Source organism: Plecotus auritus, assembly GCF_963455305.1.
Source record: "Plecotus auritus genome assembly, chromosome: 6".
Classification (NCBI taxonomy): domain Eukaryota; kingdom Metazoa; phylum Chordata; class Mammalia; order Chiroptera; family Vespertilionidae; genus Plecotus; species Plecotus auritus.
This window is the reverse complement of record NC_137773.1, coordinates 22,874,601-22,897,767: the sequence shown is the minus strand read 5'-3', so window position 1 is coordinate 22,897,767 and position 23,167 is coordinate 22,874,601. Positions and strand designations below refer to the sequence as shown.

General features: G+C 45.3%; 1 protein-coding gene across 6 annotated transcripts in view; it reads left to right on the top strand.

Moving 5' to 3' along the window:
- Window positions 1–23,167, top strand: part of ABLIM3 (actin binding LIM protein family member 3) — a 99,069-nt gene that overhangs the window by 23,281 nt on the left and 52,621 nt on the right. For all 6 annotated transcript variants that reach the window (XR_013960970.1, XR_013960971.1, XM_080675927.1 and 3 more), the window contains 3 exons: window positions 13,650–13,787; window positions 20,650–20,833; window positions 22,979–23,091. Coding sequence is in view for 4 of the 6 variants with exons in the window: in XM_080675927.1 (XP_080532053.1) it covers window positions 13,650–13,787; window positions 20,650–20,833; window positions 22,979–23,091 (435 nt within the window). In the remaining 2 variants the exon portion in view is untranslated. The remainder of the gene's footprint in view (window positions 1–13,649; window positions 13,788–20,649; window positions 20,834–22,978; window positions 23,092–23,167) is intronic.

The following is a 23,167-nucleotide window of genomic DNA, read 5'->3' as shown; positions in this document are numbered from 1 at the left end:
TGTCCACTCAATCTGATGAACTCTCTGCCTTCACTGCCCATCTCCATTTTATTCCACCCTGTCCACTCTGCTAAGTTCAGATCATTTTTCTGGTATGGTGGGTCCTGCCACCATAACATGAACACTAGACTTGGCATAGGAAGTCCTGGGTTCTAGTCCTCATTAAATACAAAAACAAGAGATAAGATGTCAAGACACTGAAAATCCAAAAGCCCTCAATGATTATAAGGGATTGCTTTTATTTTAGAATCAAGGCATATTTAAGCTGGAAAAGGCACAAAAGTTCACCTTATTCTGGTGGTCTGGGTGACAAAATGATGCATTAATGTGTTTTATTTGACTCACATAGCATGCTTTTTGTTTAATATTTGAGCCATGCTAAAACTGGGAGATTTTACTTTAAAATCCAGATTTCTGCTTTCACTGAGCTCATGTCCCCACATGGCAGGAAACCAATGAAACCAAGTCGGGGCCACCCATGCCTGTTTGGACACATCTCTCACTCCCTTCATCTTACCCCAGCCCACTCACTCATTAGCATGACCTATCTACCCCCTTAAGCACTGAGTTTGTGCTCCCTAATTTAGTAGTTATCCATCTGATTCCCAAAGATTTGATTCCTGTCTGTTGAGCCTGATGGTCATGCAGCCCCAACCAGCTTCCCACATGTGGGAAGCTCGCAACCTAGAAAGGCAGCCTATTTAATCTCTGGACAGTTCTGACTGTTGGTAAAGTTTTCCCTGTATAATCCATCCTCCTTGGCATCCCAAAATGGGTAAGTGATCTGCCCCAAGTCTTCCACTGTGTTGGAAGACTAGAAATCAAAGGTGTCAGTATGACTGACCAAGCTAATAGTATTTTTACCCACCTGATGGAGGTATTTCTTTCCCACCTCTTTGCCCACTCACTAACCTCAATTCCAATATAGGGGTGGGGATGTGCATTTTTTAAAAAATGTCATTCAACATCAAGTTTATTTATATGTTTACATGTATAAATATTCTAAAGAATGGGGGTTGGCAAAATTTTTATGGGAAGGGCCAGTTAGAGGCTTTGCAGGTCAACTATTCAACTCTGCCATTTTAACATGAAAGTAGTCATAGACAACACGTGAATGAGTGGGCATGGCTATTTTCCAATAAAACTTTATTTACAAAGACAGACAGTGGACCAGAATTGCTTCTCCATACATAGTTTGCCTACTCTTGATATAGAACCATGTAGTGGGCCAGCAGAAGAGGTGTATGTCTATGTGGGATGTCTAGATGCCACCCATCTTGCAAGGGCCAGCTCAGGTGTGGCATTTCCAAGTAGCTGCCCTGATTCCTATGCAGGAAGTTATCTCTATGGTATTAGTATTCCTTTAGCACAAAGTTTTCAAAGTTGTTCCAGAAACCCTGAAAATGCCTGAGACCCTTTGCATGGTCCACAGGATCAACACTGTTTTTGTGACAACCCTACGAAGTGTTTTGCTTTTTTCACTCTCATTCTCTCATGAGGACAGAGTGGGGTCTTCCAGAGGTGAAGTATGATGAAGTCATCACTCTGACTGCTAAGGGAATGCATGCATCTGGGTTATTTTGTTTTTTAAAAATTCTCAGATATGATTTCTAATACAATAAATACCAATAGATGCAACTCACCAAACCAAAACTCTTTGAGGTTCACAATAAATTTTAAGTATGTAGAGGAGTCCTGAGACCAGACAGTTTTAGAACTGCTGCTGCTGTGCTTTTCTTTTACTACAAAATGCTTATGTTGTGATATGGATTTTTCAGATAGTCCCTGCAGGAATGTCATTTTCTTGTAGATAGAAGCTATGCTAACTAGTGTGTTTTATGATTGCACAGGAATTTGCACAACGTAGTTTCATTTACTTTAAAAATGTTTGTGGTAAATGTGCTGTGGGCCAGATATTGTGCTTGGCATTAGGACTAGAGAAGTGAGCTCAATAGATACTGTCCCTGCCTTCGTCAACCTTAGAGTCTAATGAAGGAAAAAGAGATTCAGCAGATAATCACGACTAATGATATCACTCTATAACTGAAAATGTAATCAAGGGACGGTACCCAGGATGGTGAGAACCAAAAACAGTAGGGGAGTCAGTGAGGGGCCTTTGACCTAAGATCTGTGTGATGTTGAGGATCTGTCTAATGCAGAATTTCTCACCCTTGGCACTACTGACATCTTGGACCAGATCATTCTTTGCTGGGAGTGGGGAGAAGCTATTTTGTGCATTTTAAAGATGTTTAGTAGCATCCCTGGCCTCTATTCACTAGTGCCAATAACACATACACACACTTATCACACACGCCTGCGTTATGATAACCAGATATCCCCAGGCATTGTCAAATGACCTCTGGTGGGAGGGGTCAGGGGGGTTGGAAAATTGCCCCTAGCTAAGAACCACTGATCTAGGAAAGATGTGTGGTAGAAAGGCTATGGTGATGTGAGAGATGCTTGTGGCTGGGACAGAGCTGGTGGAGATGGAAAGGCTAAATTTTTAAAAACAAAAACCATCTGCCGGGATTGAGTGAATTAAATGTGTGTTTAATCTACCTTATTAGAACATCATTTCATTGCCAGTCAATTTTTTTAAACATATGTGAAGGTTGGCAAACACATCAGTGAAAATATACTGTGTAATACCCAAAGGATATTTGGCATGTTTTCTAACAGCCCTTTAATATGCATTAGTATCAGATATCAAGATTTCTAAAATTCTCATCTCAGTGCCAAAGATTGTGTGAGTTTCCTGATCACTAAACCAAGGGTTCCCAGCCTTCAGTGAAGAAAAGACCCTCCATAGGAGCTTGTTTGAAATGTAAAGTCTGATTCAGTAGGTCTGGGGTAGGGCCCAGGAATCTGCACTTTGACAATCCACACCTCCTCCCCAGGTGATTCTGAAACAGGCAGTTCGCTGATGACTCTGACAAACACTCATGCAGCAAAAAGCACCTCCATGGAGAAATTTGTTCCTATTTCACTTCCACCACTGACTTCTGCTAATCAGCATTGCTCTCACCTACCTCTGTGTGTCTTTGCTCGTCTCCAGAGTGGCTGCAGGAAACTTTCCCTGACTGCTTGGATGCTCCCATAGCATAGCATCCTTGGTTCCATAGAGTGCCTGCAGCAACAAGTGACTAAGAGTGGCTTAAACATCTACACACATCCAGTTTACAGAATAGGAAGTCCAAAGAGGGGCAGATCTAAGGCCGGTTAATTCAGAGGCTCAGCATCATTCACAAGCACTGGATTCTTTCCACTTTAAGTGGCTCCCCTCAGAGTTCATCATGGGCATTAAGGCTGCATTCCAGCACCCCAGATGAACACCCACCTCCAGAAGTCAAAAAGAGCTAAGAAAACCTCTCATTTCCACCTGACCTCCCCTGTGTCTCACTGGCCAGAGGTATATCACATGTCTTTGCCTAAGTCAATCAGTTGTCAAAGAATGAGATTATCAGAATCAGTTTCACCAATCAAGATTCCCTCCCCAAGACTGGGAGGGGGTCACGACCTTTCCTGAAAGATATGGCTGCTCAGGAAAGGATAAACAATAATGAGTTCCCCCCAAGAGAGAGAGGTTAGCAGATGAGGAGATGAATGTCTGTTGGGAAAGAAACAATAGTGTCCCCTACCATTCTCCCCTTCCTCTCTCCTAGCACTTTTCCCACCATTTCCACAGCTGGAGTGTGAGTCACATGAAGGCAGGGACCTGTTCATCTCATCCATCATTGTGTCCTCAGCTAGAAGCTGTGGGTCATTTTAGATACATGAGGTCCAGTATGAAGTGGTCCAGGAATATTTGTTTAATTTAATTTATAGATTGTGACTTAGATAGAAAACTGTGATTAATTAGGATATAAGTACTTGGTTGCAAGTGACAAAACCCCAACTCAAACTAACTCATTATTTTAGAAAGGGACTATACAATATTGGTTAGTATAATGGGGCTTCAGGCCCATCTGGATCCAGAGAGTAAAGTGTTTGTATTCGGGAACCTGTTCATTCTTTCCATCTCGAGTAGGCTCTCTCACCGTGGGGCGGGGGGGTGAGGGGTGGGGGCGGCAAGATGGCACCAGGCACCCCAGACTACCTCCTTCTGGCTTAGCAACCCAGATGGCTTCTACGAGAGCTCCTGTAGAAAAATCCCAGAGAGGGATAAGTCATATGTCTTCCAATCACGTGGAAAGAGGATTGGGGTTCTCTGATTGGCTAGGCGTGGGCTACTTTCCAGTCCTGTGTTGGAATAGGGTCAGCCCACCTAAACCCCATGGAATGGGTTTCCCTGGGGAAACAGAGGTTATTTTGCCAGAAGAAGCAGAGAGCAGATGCTGAACAAGCAAAACAACAGATGTCCACTACATTTTATGTATAAAAAAAGCTGTTTGCAGGGCCTTATACATGGGCCAAACAAGAGAGTAAACATTTTTCCCTACTCCCCCAGACTATACAAATTAAATGTGAAACAGAATGATGCTTTGTTTCCTAAAGATGAAAAAGCAACTTTTGTCCTTTGATTTTGTGGGGAGGACCTTTGTTTTTATAAAAATCTTTTATTTCAAAAGGAAGTATTCTTCATCTTTCCTCCTATTATCTTTCAGTCTTTTTATTCTTTTTTCTTGGATACTTATCATGTCTTGACTTTTTTGTTCTACATATCATGTATCAACAGCCTACTAAAAAATATTAAAATGCCATCTGTCCATGGTGCCTTCCCTAATTTTTATTTCTTTCTCTCTTTTCCCCTACACAATCAGAAATAATTCATAAATATCGTAGCAATCCATGTCTGGACTTCTTTGATTCCTTTACCAAACTCTACTTTAGACTGTAGCATTTAGGGATATATATATTCATCATTCATATATTTGGAAAATATGAATTGATTGCCTGCTAGTACCAGGTACTGGGTTCAGCATTAGATAAACAATAAAAAATAATCTCCCCTTCACCATCTGGAATTTCTTTGAAGTAGGAGCTGTGTTTACTTTATCTTTACATCTCCATAATATTTAGCTTCATTTTATTATTGTTGTTATAATTATCTTTATTATAGCAAGCTTTGGCACAGCACTTGAAATATACCAGATAATGTGGTAGGTGATTTATGTACATTATTTCCGATCCTTTCAAAAGTTCTGAAAGGTAAATACTATTGATACTATTTTACCTATGAGGAAGGTAAGGATTGGTGACATAGCACCTTGCTCAATCTTCTAAAGCCTGTGAGAGGAAGAGACTGGATTTAAACCCAGATCTAATAGGTTCCATAGCCTATTCTCTCTCCAGCCCACAGGAACTACTCCATAACTACCCTGTGGAGCAATTAAAATTTGCTTCTGTTTTTCTGTGAAGGTTGATCCACCACCTTGCATTTGGTGTGCAGGATATAGACTTTGACTTGTGAATCCTGTAGTGAGGATACATCTGAAATGAACCATATTTGTCTTTATTCCTCTTGTGACCTCTGGCAGACATCTTTGAGGTTACATCCATTCATCCCCAATCCATACAGTCATAATTTCAAATACATCTTTTTTGAGAGGCCTTAGACCTTTGTTTCTTTATTGGCAACACTGTAGATCAGGGATGTCTAGTAGAACTTTTTACAGTGATGAAAATGTTCCATTTCCGTGCTATCCAGGACAGCTGCCACTAGTCACATGTGCCTACTGAGTACTTGAAATGTGGCTGGTATGCCTGAGGAACTGAATTTTAATGTTAATTTATTTTAACTTGAATAGCCATATATAACTAATAGCTACCATATTGGACAGTGCAAACCTAGAATAACCTTTATCATTCTTTTCACCTCTGATCTTATACATATTACTAGAGGCCCAGTGCATGAAATTTATGCACGGATAGGGTCCCTAACAGCCTCCCTTCCCCAGCTGACAGCTGGGGCCTTCCTTCATTCTGTGCCGCCCCCTGGTGGTCAGCGCATGTCATAGCGAGCGATCGAACTCCTGGTCAGTTGAACTCCCGAGGGGACACTTTGCCTATTAGGCTTTTATATATAGATAGATTGGGTTGTATACAACATTTTTTTAAGAAATGGCATAAAGTATTGCAATGAAATGGAATAGAAAAACTATCAGAACATATCATGTGTGCTTAGAATAAGTTTTGTTTGTGAAACTTTTGTTGCACATATTTGTGTGCTAGGTCATTTGGCAAAATTGATTTCTTCTGGTGAGTTATAGTCCCCCAAAAAGTTTGAAAACCTCTGCTTGTCCCTGAGTAATGTTACTGAGACCTTGAGAGTGACCTGTTTATAGAGTGCTCTCTTCTCCAGCCTGGGGCTCTGCATGGCCGCATTTCGGGAGTATTCTGTTCTTCCAGGTCCTACAGGCATGTGGTGAACATGCGACTTCTTGCAGATGGTAATTGGAAGTGACTTTGTGGTCATCTATCTGTCTGGATGCAGCAATCCCAAACTGGTGGCCCATGGGCAGAATCCAGCCCACCCCACACCCCCCCCCCCCCCCCACACACACACACAGAGCTCTCTTTGTGACCCTGATGTGTAATAATCCTCTGGGACCCAGGAGCTTCTTCTCCTTTAAGTAGGCCAGTCCTGCCAGTTTGGTCCCTGTGGGTCGATTTTCCACTGACGTTACCTGCCTGGCCCCTGAAAGTATTTTGTATTGCAACTGTGCTTAAAATGCATAGAATGTTGGATTGGAAAGGAAATTGAGATATCACAGTGACTCCAAAATGGGTAGGAAGGGAAAAAGAGAGGGAAGAATTAAGGGAGGGAGGGAGGGAGGGAGGGAGGGAAAGATGGTATGCAGTGGAATGATGGCAAGCTATCCCATCAGCCCTGGGCCTGGCTATCGGGTCAGATTTCTATGAGGGGAGCCTCCAGTGTGCTGTAGTCACACTGTAGGAGCGTCTGGTGAGAGGATGACTGCAGAGGCCATCAAAAAAAGCCCTTGTAGAACTTTGAGCAATGGGATAAGCACTTCATACACCAGAGAGGACACTTCCAGGAAACCTCTGCCCTCTGAGAACTGTGGTTGCTTAGGATGGCTTTGAGAATTCCCTGACATGTGTGACCTACACCTCACTTTAGCCTGTCCTTAGGCACACTATCCCTGATGGAAAAGAAGGTATTTTCCTGTTGGTCTTGGTGTGGCCAGCATGATGGGGACCCTGAGAAAGTGCCTCCCCTCACCGAGCCTATGGGCTGCATCTGTAAAGGCAGGAATGTGGATGACAAGGGGCAGAAGGTGCCTTGATCACTACCTGAGGGAACGAGGGAGTCACAAGTAGGTGACATGCCGGGCCCTACCCACTGCAGTCACAGCTGCTCTTCAGCTCTAGGCGGGATCACAACGCCAGTGCCTGCAAGCACCTGGCAGTGCAGGAGGGAAGCCAGCCAGGGGTGAGGCCAAAGGAAGAGGTAGGAACCATGGTGATCTGGAAGGGTTTAAAAACAAACACCAGGCCGCCCAAATAAAGCATGTCTGGGAGCCACATCCAATGGAAGCAGCCCCGGTCAAGGGGATTTCCCTGAATGAGCACCAGGTCATCATGTGTGCATTCCATGCAGAGTTTGCAGTGGAATCAATATAACCTAGGGGCCACGTCTTCATTTCAAGAAAGGGTTCATAGCTCAAAAAAAAAAAAAAAAAAAAGTGGAAACCTCCAGACGAGATGTTTGCTATATGCCCTCCATTCTGATACTGAAAACCTGTAAGTCAAGGGGAGCCCAGTGGCAGCTGATGATCTTGGATTTCCCACAATATATCAGGGATTGATGGCCTGCCAGGGCCTCAGGAAGCAAACATTGTGTAAGTATTAAAACCTCTGGCTCAGAGGCCAAGGGGCTGAGTCACTCATAGCACGAAGACAATCGCTAGCTTCCTGGAGTTCCTCTATTTCCAACATGGTTTCCAGGACCTCAGACGAAACCCAAATAGTATTTTTCAGATAAGCTATAGAGATGCTGGGAAGGGTGCCACAAGGCTCCAGTGCAAGGCAGCCGTAGTCTCCCTGCTGGGGGTGCATGGGCAGGTCCCCCTTTCCCCTCAGCCACACTGGGCAGGAGCAGGCTCTCCTGGGAAGGCCCCCCGAGGAGAGGAGAGGGAGGAGAGAGAACTGAGCCTCTCCTAGACCCACTGATGCCCGTCTGAACCCTGGCCCTAGCATTTACACGTGTGTGACTTCAGGCAAACGAACTAACCTCTCTGTGGCTCAGCTGTTCCATCTTTAAAGTAGGGATCATATAGTCTCTGTCTCGTGGAGTTGTTGTAAGAATTAAATGAGGAGATAGGTACGAAGCACTTAGCACAGGGCCTGGCACGTAGTCATTGCCCAATTCACGTTAGCTGTTTTGAGCTATTTTTACAGCTCCTCAGTGTCCCTGAGTGGGGACTTGGGGAAGGCAGTGAGGGACATAGAGTGACAAGAGAATGCCCTGGGGATTTCCCCTTCTCCACCAGATCTTGTCTATCCCTCAGCCACTCTTGCACAGCACTCTTGCATATCTTACTTTTAAAACCCTTGACCAAGCGTGGCGAGATGATATTTTTGAGATGCTCACTGGTAACTGGCATTTCCCTTGCCCACCCCTGTTGCCGCCTTCCCTCTATTCAGTGAGCAAGGCCTCGGGGCCGGGATGGGCAGCAGAAGCCAGAGACAAGAGGAGTCGCTTCCTGGCTTTTGAGTTTCAAAAGTCTGTGCCCTCAGAACAGGAAGGATTTATTACAAAGCTAAATATTCTAGAGACAGCCTCAGTTAGAGGAGGCAGAAAGGCTCCTTCTCCCCATCTAACAGAATGATTCCTGGCCCAGAGGTGGGGAGGAGAGCCTTGGGGAAGAAATGAGACTCAGATCTTTGGAGTCCTGAGAAAGAGGCCCTGTGCCAACACAACCCCAGCGAGCAGCAGAGGGGTGGGGCGGGGTGGGGGTGGGGGAACTGGCTGAAACAGTGTTTCTGCTTGTCTTGAAATAGAAACCTAATTGAGTTATAAGAAAAAAATGAGGTTTGGGGTTTTTCTTTTACAATCAGGAGATTAATACAGAAATAAGTTCAAAGTTAACTCTGGGACAGTATATCTGGACAACTTTCTAAATTTGCAAAAGGAATGACAAAATGCAGGTCCCATTTTATCAGGTGTGAAGGTACGTCACTGCTGTCACGGGAGACACCTCGGGCTTCCTCGCCTGTGACACTGCTGTGGAGAGGGCCCGTTGGGTCTGGCCCAGATCTTTCCTGCTAGAGCTGTAGCGTGGCAGCTGGCTGTCAGGCAGGAGCAGCCAGCCTGGCCAAGAGCGTGCGGCTCTGACACATGTCCTGACAACACATTTCTGGAGAAGGCAGCGTGAGCCATGTTGCCAACCACACGCCATGACCGTGGAACAGGCGGATGAGCCTGGCAGAGAGGCTGTGGAGGAGTTTCTGTTGCAGCAAAGGTTTCACAATACCGTCTTGGGGTGACAGACTGTGTTACTGACCTGCTGACACGGGAAACTGTGGCCAGGCTGGGACCATCTGTGCAAGGACCTGGGGATTCCTAGGGTGTTCCGACCTCTGCTTTGCTGCAGCTGCCAGCACCTGCAGAGCCTGCCTCCCAGGGGCCAGGCACACACACCTGTCGGGCTGTACCTGCCGGAGCCAGGGAAGCTGCTCAAGGCTGGGCCTGGGGGGCAGCCATCCCTGCTTCTTCATCATCTGCCATAGATGCTGTTACCTGGTCTGGACTCTAGTACCCTCCACTGTTGTTCTTATGTCTTTGTGAAATATATGTATACACATCTTTGTAATCAGCTGGATAATGGATGGATGATTACTGTTGGCAGAAAAATTAGATACCCTTTTAGCCTCCCCAAGCCCACTTCCTCCCCCTTCCTTCCTTGTAACCACTGTTGGCAATTTTGTGTGGCAGGCAGTAGAGCTTAGTGGGGAGAACACAGGTTCCAGAGTCAGGCTGCCTGGGTTCAGATCCTACCTCTGCCATTGACTAACTGTGACCTTGGACAAGTGACCTCAGCTTGCTGGGCCTTAGTTTCCTCATCTATAAAAAGAGGGAAATAATAATATCCCCTCATGAGTTATGAAAATTCAATGAGATGACATATGTAAATTGCTTAGCACAGTTCCTGACGGAGTAACCACACTCTAAATCAGCCGTGGGCAAACTACGGCCCGCGGGCCGGATCCGGCTGTTCTATCCGGTTCTCTTGCTCTCCCCTCCGCTCCTTTACTTTGAATTTATATTAGTTCACACAAACACTCCATCCATGCTTTTGTTCCGGCCCTCCGGTCCAGTTTAAGAACCCATTGTGGCCCTCGAGTCAAAAAGTTTGCCCACCCCTGTTCTAAATACTATGTCTTATCCTGCCAGACCTTTCCTTATGCATTTCCCCCCTTATTTCTTATTCTCCTTAAACGCTGCTATACTTCTGAATCCTGAATCCTGAACCCCAGCTATTTTAATGCTAAACCTCAGCATGGCTCCCCCATGGTGATGTCATCTTTTATGAATTCTCTCCCCACCTTTCCATGACCCTGGGGCTCTGTACCAGCCCAGCTCACCCTCTAGGTTTGCCTTGTCTTTCATTCTGTTGTCCCAGAAAGGGTACCCCCCTGCACTGAGGGAAGCAGAAATTGCTGTGTGAGCTCAGATGAATCCCTTCTCTCTTCTGGGCCTCAGCTGTCTCATTTGTGAATTGAAACCATTGGACTAATTTTATTCATTCTGTTATTTATCCTGTTATTTATTGAACACTTATTCTATGCCTGGTAGCAAACATGACAGAAATGGTTCCTGCCCTCGTGTTGATCACAGTCTAGTGTATAGATAACCTCCCAGTCCCCCACTGCTCTAAAAGTCTGGTTTCCAGGTATTCACTGTATGAACATAGATGTAATGACACAAAATGACACGTGCATGACCCTTAGGGGTTACCAAAAGCAGCTCTCACAGACACCCCATCGGAGTTTTCAGAAAACAGATTGCTCACTTAGCATAAGTAAGCACACACAACAAACACTCGAACATGTCCTCCTGGAAACAGCAGATGTGCCCAAAATACTCCGCCCCAGGGTAACATAAATCATAGCCTCTCATTCCCACAACAGGAAACACCCAATTCACACATTCCTCTGCAGGATACATCAGAAGCATGTCAGCCACCCACCTCTGCGGCCTAGAGAAACCCATAAACAGAAAGCACTCAGAGATGGGGAAGAAAGCAGAGGTTACTTAAGGTGGCGAATGGGCTGCAGCCAAGGGTTGTTTTTTTCTCGACAATCACCAAGGTGGGAAAACCAGAAAACCTTTGCCCAAGTTGGACTGCTTCAAAACTGGATTTGACAACGTTCGAGCCAAGCTCAGTGGCAAGTGATGGGGATCATTTAGAAAAAATTCCTATACTGGATTACAAGTAGGAATGCACAGCTTCAGAGATCCTTTCACTTAATCATTGCTAATATTTAAGCCCAAGCTACATGCCAAGTAGTGTACTAAGCACTTTTATGTAATCTAAGTCATGTAATACTCACGAATGGTCTGAGTTATTCCCACTCTAGACGTGAGTGAACTGAGATGGGTGCCACACATTTAACTTGCTCAAGGTCACGTGACCAGCAAGGGGCAGGAGGGGAACACAAACCCAGCGCTCCTGACTCCAGCCTCCACACCATTAACCTCAGTGCCTGTGCTTCTCTCCGCTTTCAGTGCAGGGTCCCACATCTCTGCGGTCTTATCCCAGCAAACAGGACCAGTGTCATGGCCATGATTCAACTCCAAAATCAAACACAAGGTCCCTATTGGTAACTACCACATCCTCTTATGTACAGACCCCACCCTAACCTTCAGGCAGACAGCTTTCTACCTGTGAGGTGCCTCGATCCATACTGGGGTCTCCTCCTCCCCGTGTTTATCACATCCCTGTGAACACACCCAGGCTACTTGGGCTCTAATGAAGTGGTGGGGAAGCTGACGTGACAGCTACTGCACCCACTTGTTTTCCTGGGCCCCCGGCGGCTGCGAGCTCATTGCTGAATCGGTTCATTCTCTGCTTGATATTTCACGGTTCAACCAGAAGCCCCACAGTTTTTATTACACTTCCAGCCAATTATTCACAGTTGTTATACTGTCTCCAAGTCAGTTTTGTCACTCTTTTAATTATACCCCAGCATAATATAGGTGTTTCTACCTTTTAAAGACTATTTTAAAGATGACTCTATTAGAATGTGGGAACACTTTTATCTACAAGGTCAAGTGACCCTCCGGGGAGGAAAAGTATTGTGCAGGCATCACATCAGTAAAGAGAACGTAACTTAGGTCATGTTTTTATGAGAGAGGAAGCATGCCATTATCTGCTTTTAAAAGTGACTAATAAATCTGATAACATACAACACAGTTTAAAAGTGAGACCAGTTAGTGATAAGAAGAGTGTGTGGATGGAGAGAAAGAAGCACAGAAAAGGACTCACAGAGCCAGAATCAATTTTTGTTTGTTTGTACATAGGTATTTATTATTAAAAACACTAGTAAAATTCAGGTAAGATTGACAAATACCTTATGCTGATCAGGAAACACTAGAAATGTGTTGCATATGAATTTATAAATGGGTGATGTTATCTTTACTTATCTATTTTTATTTTTATTTTATTTTTAATATATTTTGATTGTTGATAGTATTACAGATATCTCCCATTTCCTCCCCTTCCTCCCCTCCACCCAGTCTCTACCTCCCCACCCAGGTCTTCACTACCCTATTACCCATGTCCATGGGTTATATATATATAAGTATATTAGAAGCCCGGTGCAAGAAATTCGTGCAATGGGCGGGAAGGGGTGTCCTTCAGCCCAGCCTGCACCCTCTCCAATCTGGGACCCCTCGGGGGACATCCCTCTCACAATCCAGGACTGCTGACTCCTAACCACTCACCTGCCTGGCTGCCTGATTGCCCCTAACCACTCTCCTGCCAACCTGATAGCCCCCTAACCACTCCTCTGCCGGCCTGATTGACACCTAACCACTCCCCTGCTGGCCCAATCACCCCCAACTGCCCTCCCCTGCAGGCCTGGTCCCCCCCAACTGCCCTCCCCTGCAGGCCTGGTTGCCCCCAACTGCCCTCCCCTGCTGGCCCGATCACCCCCAACTGCCCTCTCCTGCAGGCCTGGTCCTCCCCAACTGTCCTCCCCTTTAGGCCTGGTCACCCCCAACTGCCCTCCCCTGCCAGCCATCTTGTGACAATGTGTGTTTTGTGACCCTTGAGTCAACTGCAAGCCCTAAATTCCCTTTGAGAAGTTTGGAGCCCGGCTTTGATCCGGAGATCACCCTAAAAATGGTATTTCTGGATTATTTAACTTAAAATACTCTACTTCCTCTTTTATTTTTCTTCATTTGTGAATTTGGCCTCTTTCATTGCAAGAAAAGTTTATGCTCACTCATGCCTGAGTCTTTGCCTGCCTAAGGAGATTTATGGACTCCCATCTTAATGCCACTCCCCTTCTAATGATGCCTGAGATGGCATATTCAGCCTGATGATGTATTGAAGGTACTTTGCTCAGCATTTGCACCCTTTCTGCTTTTTCTTCCAGTTAAGATTATAATGATGTCTTATGACAGACTTTGTAAAGAATGAGAGCCTTATGGATGGTGATCACTTTGTTTCTTCCCACAGTTCCTTATCAACAGAATCCTTACAATCCCCGGGGCAGCTCCAATGCCATCCAGTGCTACCGATGTGGAGACACCTGCAAAGGGGAAGTGGTTCGAGTCCACAATAACCACTTCCACATCAGATGCTTCACCTGTCAAGGTAGGAGGCCCAATTTCCCAGCTTCCTTCTCAGATTCCTGGCCCTGCTCCCATCCCAGGGACATGCCACAGAGGTAGGTAAAACAAACACAGGAGAGAGAGAGAGAGAGAGAGAGAGAGAGAGAGAGAGAGAGAGAGAGAGAGAGAGAGAGAGAGAGATAAAGACCTAAAGAGACTTCCCTCAAGCCTGTTATGATAATTTTCCCTTAAGCAGTATGGAGTGAAGAGGGAGGGTAGGGGGTGGGAAGTGCTGGGATATGGGGAGAGAGAGGGAGCCTGGTGATCCCAGAATGATAGTGCTGACCCAGAAGGAAAAAGGCAATCCTGCAAGCTTACCTTACACCTGTTAAAAAAAAGTCCTGCCCTGTGCCTAAAAATCCATTTGAGAGTGAATGAAAAAGCAAGCTGTCCTAGCTAAAATTCAACATGGCTCTGAGGTGAACATTTATTCTATGACAGTGTGAAGAACTGCATTAACGTGACTGATACTTCCTGAGGAGCCACGCCACACCATTGATGTATATTGAATTTAAGGTCAATTAAAACCTCCAGATCTTTTCATTCTGGTAACTGCTTCCAACCTCAGCCTCATGTATCTGAGACTGACTTCCCCTGCCACTGAGGAAAATCCTGGATTTCTTTCCTTGGGATCTAACTGAATTCAGCACTGAGCAAACTAATTAAATATTCCCCAATTTGTTTATGGAAGCATACATAGGATGTATTTTAATTGATGTGATTTAAATTTTATATTGAGAATTTGCAAACCCCTTTAATGCAAGTTGACCTGCAAGAGTATCTTGGTGAGTGACCATTTTTATATCACCAGAAATTGAGGTAGGACAAAGATAATAGAATTGTTATAAGGAGGTTTGAGCTATGACTCTGCAATTATAGTCTTAAGAGAATGTATCTGCTGTCTTTTATTTATGCCAAAATTCAATCGTTTAAAACAATCTTTTAGCTCATGATTCTCTGGGTTAACTGGGCAGCTCTTTCAGTCTGAGCTGGCTCTACTTGCCTCTTCATGATGATGTCCTCATCATGATGACGTGGTGGGTCAGCTGGCTGTGTTTGGCGGGCTGTTGACCTGAGTGGCTCCATATGGCTCCTCATCCTCCAGCCGCTTGGCTTGGACTCATTTGCATGGTGGTCTCAGAATTCAAGTGCAATCAGCAAGACCTTTTCAAGCCTCAGCTTCTGTCACACTTTTTAATGTCCCATTGGCTAAAGCAAGTCAAATGGCCAACCCAGATTCAAGATTATGGAGAAATACTGGGGGGAGGGGAAAAGGGAGGTGGATAAGGTTGGGGCAGGGGGTGGGGGAACTAAATGGTAATGAACAGAGAATTGACTTGGGGTGGTAAACACACAATACAATGTACAGATGATGTGTTGTAGAATTGTGCACCTGAAACCTGTATAATTTTGTTAACTAGTAGGAAAACAATAATAATACATAAGTAAATCTGTAAAAAAAAAAAAAGATCACTGAGAAATAAACATTGCCTTTTCTGGGTGGATCTGCAGGTCAGAGTTCTAGAGTGTGAATGCAGAGAAGGGAAGAATTTGGCCATTTTGACGTCTATCACAGGGAGGTAGTAGAATCTTTTTTAATGAGGAAAAAAAGAGTATTATTTTCAATGTCAACTTGCTTAGTTAGAGATGAAACAAATGAGAGGATTTTGTTTCCAGGGATTAGTTACACTAAATAACCTTCTCATTTGAAAAAATCTAAAATCTCTATGAATTTCTTTTACAACTTTTTTAATACACACTACTGTGCTGACATGAAAGGAAAAGGTGAAAAGCAAAAATAAAAGCAGAAATCCTGCTGGGACTGCCAATGCCAGATTTAATCCTGACGGTTTATGCTAAACCTGGGAGACCTTGACCTTTTACCTTGATGGCTATGTGGATCATGGAGAGCAGGAGGCGAAGCCTGGAGCCTGGCCAAAGCAGGAATCTAATAGGAGGCCTGAGATTTCCCCTTCCAAAGGTCTTACTCTCAAGGTCTAGATGGATGAGAAATAAACTGGCTGTGGAGAAGGAGACAGTACTGAGACACAGCTGTACCAACTTTGGCACTGGGTAGAAGAGAATAAAACTTGTATCAAAATGTCTATCCATAATCCACCCCATATTGTTTGTGGATACATCACAGGTGGTGAAACTAAAGAAAAGCAAGGGAACAACAACATGCATTTTGGGATAATGTGGGAAAGGGATGCTTTAGGGAGAGGCAAATAGGCTCCCAAGGTGCTGGTAATGCTCTATTTCGTCAACTTGGCAGCAGATACCTAGGAGTGAATTTTATTTTTTTCTTTAAATGTACATACATATTTTATACATTTTCTGCATGCATAATGTATTTCATAATTTAAATATTTTAAGTAATGAGCATTCAGGGGCCATTCTAATGCTTTGATTTTGAAACTTCATAAAACACAGTCTTGTTTGAAAAGTTGAAAATCAACAGAATTATATGCCAGAATCCTGGACTCTCAGATCTGGATGTGTCCTCAGTTACCACCTAATCACCTCATTTTACAAATGAGGCAACTGAGCTCCAGAGAGGTGAGGCTTTTTCAAAGTCACATATGAGTGGTAGAATAGGAACATGGGCAGTGACCCACGAAACAGTACATTTTCCACTGAAACGTGCCCAGGCTGTGTGCAAGTCCTCCTTCTAGGCTCTGTATTCACAGAGACCATTCATTCTCAATTTTCTCAAAGCACTTCTAACTTTTCAAATTCTGTCCATTGTCAAAGCATTTGAGCTGCTTCTCTTTAAAATTAAGATTTTATATATATTTTTTTAAAATATATTTTTATTGATTTCAGAGAGGAAGGGAGAGGGAGAGAGGGATAGAAACATCAATGATGAGAGAGAATCACTGATTGGATGCCTCCTGCAGGCCCCACACTGGGGATCGGCCCACAACCCAGGCATGTGCCCTTGACCGGAATCGAACCTGGGACTCTTCAGTCCACAGGCTGACGCTCTATCCACTGAGCCAAATGGGCCAGGGCAAGATTTTATATTTTTGATTCCCGGAATAATAATGACTTTCCTGGGTATGCTGATTCCACATCAGTTCTGCACTACAGACCCTCTGTGGGGCCTCCCCAGAGACACCTGTCGTGGGCCAGCTCGCCTTCCATCCCCATGCTCCCCACTGTACTTCCAGGAGCCCCTGAGATTCTTATCAGCCTTAGCATCCTTTCTACCAAAAACTTCCTCCTTTAGCTCCTTGGGGGAAAAGAAGGAACTCATTGTTCTAAATTTTCTTGTGGCCTCCTGGCTTTCTCCACTGGGAGAGGTGACTCCGGGGGTGGAGTTGACAGGGGAAACAAAAGAGAGAAAAGAAGGGAAAAAACAGGAGCTGTTTCCAATGAGGTCGTAAGCCATGACCTAACTAATTCCACAGCCATGAAGTCAATTGATCGGCCACCTGCATACCTCAGAACAGCCTGTACTCTGGCCTTGCCTGCCCTCCAGGCCCGGCATTGTTTGATGTGATGAATTTTCATGAAGCCTGATGGAAGAAGAACCCTTCCCCACCTCTCACCTTTACCACCACTTCCACCCACTCACCCTGCTTCTCCACAGGGGTGGGCTTCAGGGCCTCCAGCTCTACCTCACCCTGAGTTTAAAATGTTTAGGCTGATCGTGAGCCCTGAAGGAAGCTCTCCTTCTCCCTGGACTCACAGGATGGTAGTCAAAGAAAAGCTCAGGTCATTTTACATATAAGTAAACTGAGGCCCCAGATAAGAGAGGGCCAAGTTCATTGTCACCCAGAGAGTTAGTGGCAGGACAAGACCAAAGCCCAGGGGCCTGACTCCCAGACCACTATGTTCCTGCTGTGCTGCACTGGCACCCTGGTGCCGTGACATCTGGGGCTGCCCTCCTCACTCGCCATGGCCCTGTAAGCCTGCCTCTGGCCTGCAAGGTGAACAAACACTTGCGAAATATTTCTGGCATCCACCTGGAATTCGTTCCTATTTTAACCTGGCTGCTTTTGCAGAACAACTTTCCTTATTCAAGATGGGGTGGTATTGCTGTGCGTCACTGCAGGTTGCCCAGGACCAAACCAGAGAGGGTCGGACCTGCATTACCACCATTTGTCCACCATCCAGAACTGAAATATCATTGCTGACATGTACACATAAGGAACTGTTTGACATTGAAATTGGGATTCAAAAGAACTGTTGGCCCAGAAAGAAACTCACTACAGACTGATTCATTTGCCTCTCAGCATAACCATTATTGCTTGTCTCATTTTCGGTTCTTATAAGTGTATTTCTAGTATCACATGATCTCACTCATCTAGGGGAAATAATGAACAACATAAACTGATGAATAAAAACAGACCCGGAGACAGGGAAGCATTGATCAGACTGTCAAACCTCAGAGAGAAGGTAGGGGAGGGTGGGGGTAAGGAGGAGAGATCAACCAAAGGACTTGTATGCATGCATATAAGCCTAACCAGTGGTCACGGACAACAGGGGGGTGGGGGCATGCATGGGGAGGGGTTTGGGATGGCAATGGGGGGATGAGGACAAATATTTGATACCTTAATCAATAAAGAAATTAATTTTAAAAAAAAGATGGGATGGTATTTACTGGGGTGATGTCACCCTGTCCAAGCCAGGTCCTCACACTTACAGACTTGGAAACTCTGTCTCATTGGTTTCCCCACTATTGGCCACGCTTGAGAAAGTTGACTCATGCTAATAAAGTCCTCAGGAAACCAATGTAGAAAACCAGAGTGCCTGTTTATTAATGTAAACAAGAGCTGTAACTCCCCATTGTTCTAGTGCAGTGGTCAGCAAACTGTGGCTCGCGAGCCACATGCTGCTCTTTGGCCCCTTGAATGTGGCTCTTCCACAAAATACCACAGCCTGGGCGAGTCTATTTTGAAGAAGTGGCGTTAGAAGAAGTTTAAGTTTAAAAATTTTGGCTCTCAAAAGAAATTTCAATTGTTGTACTGTTGATATTTGGCTCTGTTGACTAATGAGTTTGCTGACCACTGTTCGAGTGCATGTTACTCTAACCAGCCACTTCTCTCCCAAAGGCAATCTATGTAGAGAGTCAAATGATCAGACAGCTGCTTGGTGAATGTACTCAGAACAAGGGAGCTGGTCTGAGGGTTTGAAGGGACTCTCCAGAGGCCTCTGATTGCCGACCAGCCCCTTTCTGGCTGGCCCATCCTTGCTTTATTATTTTTTAAATATATTTTTATTGATCTCAGAGAGGAAGGGAGAGGGAGAAAGAGACAGAAACATCAATGATAAGAGAGAATCACTGATTGGATGCCCCCCGCACACGCCCCACTGGGTGGGGACTGAGCCTGCAACCTAGGCATGTGCCCTTGACTGGAATAGAACCGGGGAACCTTCAGTCTGCAGGCCGATGTTCTATCCACTGAGCCAAACCAGCCAGGGCCCATCCTTGCTTTAGCTGGATCAATACACTCTGAAGTTCTGGTGGCCCTGAGAGCCATTTGATCTCTTAGAAGAAACTTTGCCTCTTTCTGCTCCGCCCATTATGTGTTGATTTCATAATTCCACTCTCAAGGAAATCTCATTTCCCACCTTTCTAAGTTCTTTCGAGGAAGAGAGTCACATGTGATTCAGTTGTTCAGACACCTATGATTATATCCACCTACTCTTCTATTCTCTGTTGTATACATCTTCATGTTGTCCAAAAGGACATCCCCAAAACCTAATGAAATGCCTCATAAAATCATGTTGCCTCTCTATTCAAAAGCTACCAAGACAATTGATCATTTTTGCAACTCAGTAATGGAGAATCATTAACATCTTCTCTCTACTTTTGTAAATGTCTATGTTTTTTGAAATAACTTCTTTATGTTTTTAAAAACTAAAGGAAAAACCATTCCTAGCTTCTTAGTATAGCACAAAGCTAGACCTGGGCCCTCCTCCAAAGTGGCCTGTCAATATTTCCATGTAGTACTGCCCTCCAATCCCTGAAAACACCACTCCTTCCCCAGCCCTATCTCCACACAAATATCACTTGCAACTTCCTGCCTCTATGCTTCAGCTTATTCTGTTCTTCAAAGTTCAACTTAAGAGCTGCCTCCTCCAAGAAGCCTCCCCCACTGATTGTGCTCCCTTTTCCTCCCACTCACAGAATGTTCTACCTGCACCAGCCTATGCATGGCCTGTCATCATGATTTATGTTCAGTATGATCTTCCTCTACACACATTATGAGCTCTTCACAGTTTGGGGATTGTGTTTATCATTCATGCCTGGAAACAGATGCACCCTTTTTGGCTATGATAAGGACAGATTATAATCTTCAAATCATCCATCCCACTGCCATTGTAAATTGAGTCCATTTTGGGATTCGGAGTGCATGGTCCCCATACCTAAAACACCTAGCCCAGAGTCATGCTTATAAGTGCCCCAGAAATTTATAACTGAATGATTCTTTATCAAATTCATGATACATCAGCATGTAGCATAGTGTGAGCCACATGGCCTTAAATTTTCATTCACTGTTGAGAGGATTGTATAACATCGGTGGTCTCAGTCAGCATGCACCAGATCAGCTGGGGAGTGTGTTAAAATGCAGATCCCAGGCCCAGCCCTAGGGAGTCTGATTCAAGCTCAAGCATCTGCATTTTAAGAAGCCCAACAGGTGATCCTGATGTGAGTGGTCTTCAGCCCATACTTTAAGGAAAACTGGCCCCAAAGACCCATGAGTCCGATGTGCCACCATTCTTTGGTCACTCATGACCAAATCAGATACTGGCCTTGTCTCCAACAACACCCTCATGCTTGCAGACCTTCCCTGGATTCAATCTGCTCTTCTTTCCCTCCTCGTTTCCTCAAGTGTGTGGCTGCGGCCTGGCCCAGTCGGGCTTCTTCTTCAAGAACCAGGAGTACATCTGCACCCAGGACTACCAGCAACTCTATGGCACCCGCTGCGACAGCTGCCGGGACTTCATCACCGGCGAGGTCATCTCCGCCCTGGGCCGCACCTACCACCCCAAGTGCTTCGTGTGTAGCTTGTGCAGGTGAGCGGGTGGCCAGTGGAGGCCGGATCCTCTGCTGAGCCCCCAGGGAAGGGAAGAAACGGTCTTTCCTGGGCAGTTCTGGGGCTTCCTGGGCTTTAGGCTGGACACTTTGGTTTCTAGAATCTCAGGCGTGGAAGGATCCGATAGCCAAGTGGTTTTCAAACCTTTTAACAGCTGAACCCTTTCTGTCAAATGTGATCTAATGTAAAACGCTACTTTGTCCTGCAATGAAGGCATAGTGAAGACCTGAGCCCTCACACTCAGCCTCTCATTTCCCATCAAAGGGCCCAAAGGAACCACTGAGTTCCTTAGCCCCAGTACTCAGTTTGGAAGCCATGCATCTGGCCACACTCCCACACTCAGCTACCTGTGCTACAGGGATATCTGTGTATAGCCTTCCTCCAGGATCCTGGCAAGTGACCCCACTCCCTAAGCCTCAGCTTCTCCATCAGTAAAATGGGCATCAAAACCATTCCAACCTCGGTGGGTTTTCATGAAGATCAATGAGATGAGGCACCCAAAGACCTTAGCTCAGTGACTGATACATAATTGTGTCCGCTTTTATTATTATTATTATTTTCATTATCATAATGATAATCATCTAGCCTCTCAGGGTATCTGATAGGTGAAGGAAATCTCACTCCTTCTCTCCTTCCCACTCCCAGCATCCCAATCACTTGTTAATTTAGTAAGTGTACATTAAGGGTCCATTGTATGCCAAGTACCACATAAGGAGATAAAAAATAAACAAAACCTCAACCCTGCCCACAAATACGTTATAATGGACTGTTCTGATTAAGTTATAAGTAAAACATATATATGTGTGTATGTGTGTGTGTGTGTGTGTGTGTGTGTGTGTGTATGCATTTTTAAACTGGGAAAGGAGTTTATAGATTAACTAGTAGCCCTGAGCACGAATCTGTGCGCCAGTAGGTCGCTGCTGCCCTCCTGTAGTTCTCCACCCGTTGCCCTGCCCTCCTGTAGCTCCCCCTGCCCCCTCCCCACCATGTCCCACCCTCATAGCTTGCTGCCCTGCCCCCTCCTGTAGCTCTCCACCGCCCGCTTGTAGTTCGATGCCCCACCCTCCTGAAGATCCATGATCTGGTCATTACACGGTCAGTTGTTATGCCTCACAGTGTAATGGATAATTAGCATATTCTTCTCTTATTATATAGGATTATCCTTTGCATAAAATAACCACTTGTTAGTTACTGATAAGGGTTTTTTTTATTGAGACCAATGACAGTGTGAAAGATGTGGAATTCATTCATCCTCTATCTCTTAAAACCTGGGCCCTGGGTTCTGGATTCCCAGACCCACCAGAGGTTAGCACAGTAGGGTCCATACAGTATAAAATTTTGTCAAGCACCATAGAGATGTGGTACCTCCCCAAGGTAATGCCATGTCCCTTTACCACAAGTCAATGCTTTAACTATGCAAATGCTGCTCCCCAACTCTTGCCCCCGGGACACCCTCCATCATCCTACACTGCTAACACAAGGGCAGTGGAGCCACTGGCAGCCTATGTAAGGGGCTATGCTCAGAGTCTGTATTGACGAGTGTCCAAAACCAGGTGCAAGAGGAGATGGGTGGTGGGATGGACAGTGTGGGGTACTGGATGCAGTGTATACTTAGTTAGGGAGGACGGCCATGTACGAGCTTGAGAACTTGGAGCTGCGGGACTCAAACTGCATAGATGAGAACTCAAGCTGCGGGAGGAAGAGGTTGTTTGTGGACTTCTAAAGGTCCTGGATGGTAAGTTCAGCAGCTTAATGAGTTCTCTTAGATGTGCAGGGATAAATCAGGTTGGGATGCAAACAGTCCTTCCAGAAAGAACAAACTCGAGGAGGAGTTACTAACCACTTCATTCACCTGATAAGAAATGTATGCTTAACTAAGTGTCATGACTCTCCCCGTGTTGAAATCATGTAACTAGCCCAAGTGGGCTTCCAGTTCTGGCCCTGGCCCTAACTGAGTGGTTTAGTCAGCCTGACCCTATGAACGGTGCTTGAATTTATCTGGTGCTCTAGAATGCAAGCTGTGTGTGTTACCAAAGAGCTCTGAGGACGTGTGCTGTCAGAGCACCAGTAGGCACAGAATCCCTCCATAGAAGAGGTACTGACTCTCTCCCTCGCCCCCTTGCAGGAAGCCTTTCCCCATTGGAGACAAAGTGACCTTCAGCGGGAAGGAGTGTGTGTGTCAGACGTGCTCCCAGTCCATGACCAGCAGTAAACCCATCAAGATCCGCGGACCAAGCCGTGAGTCCTCCCCACTGGGCACCTACCTCCCTGTCTCCCAGGGCTCCCCTGTCTCAGCTCCATTTATGGCTTCTGC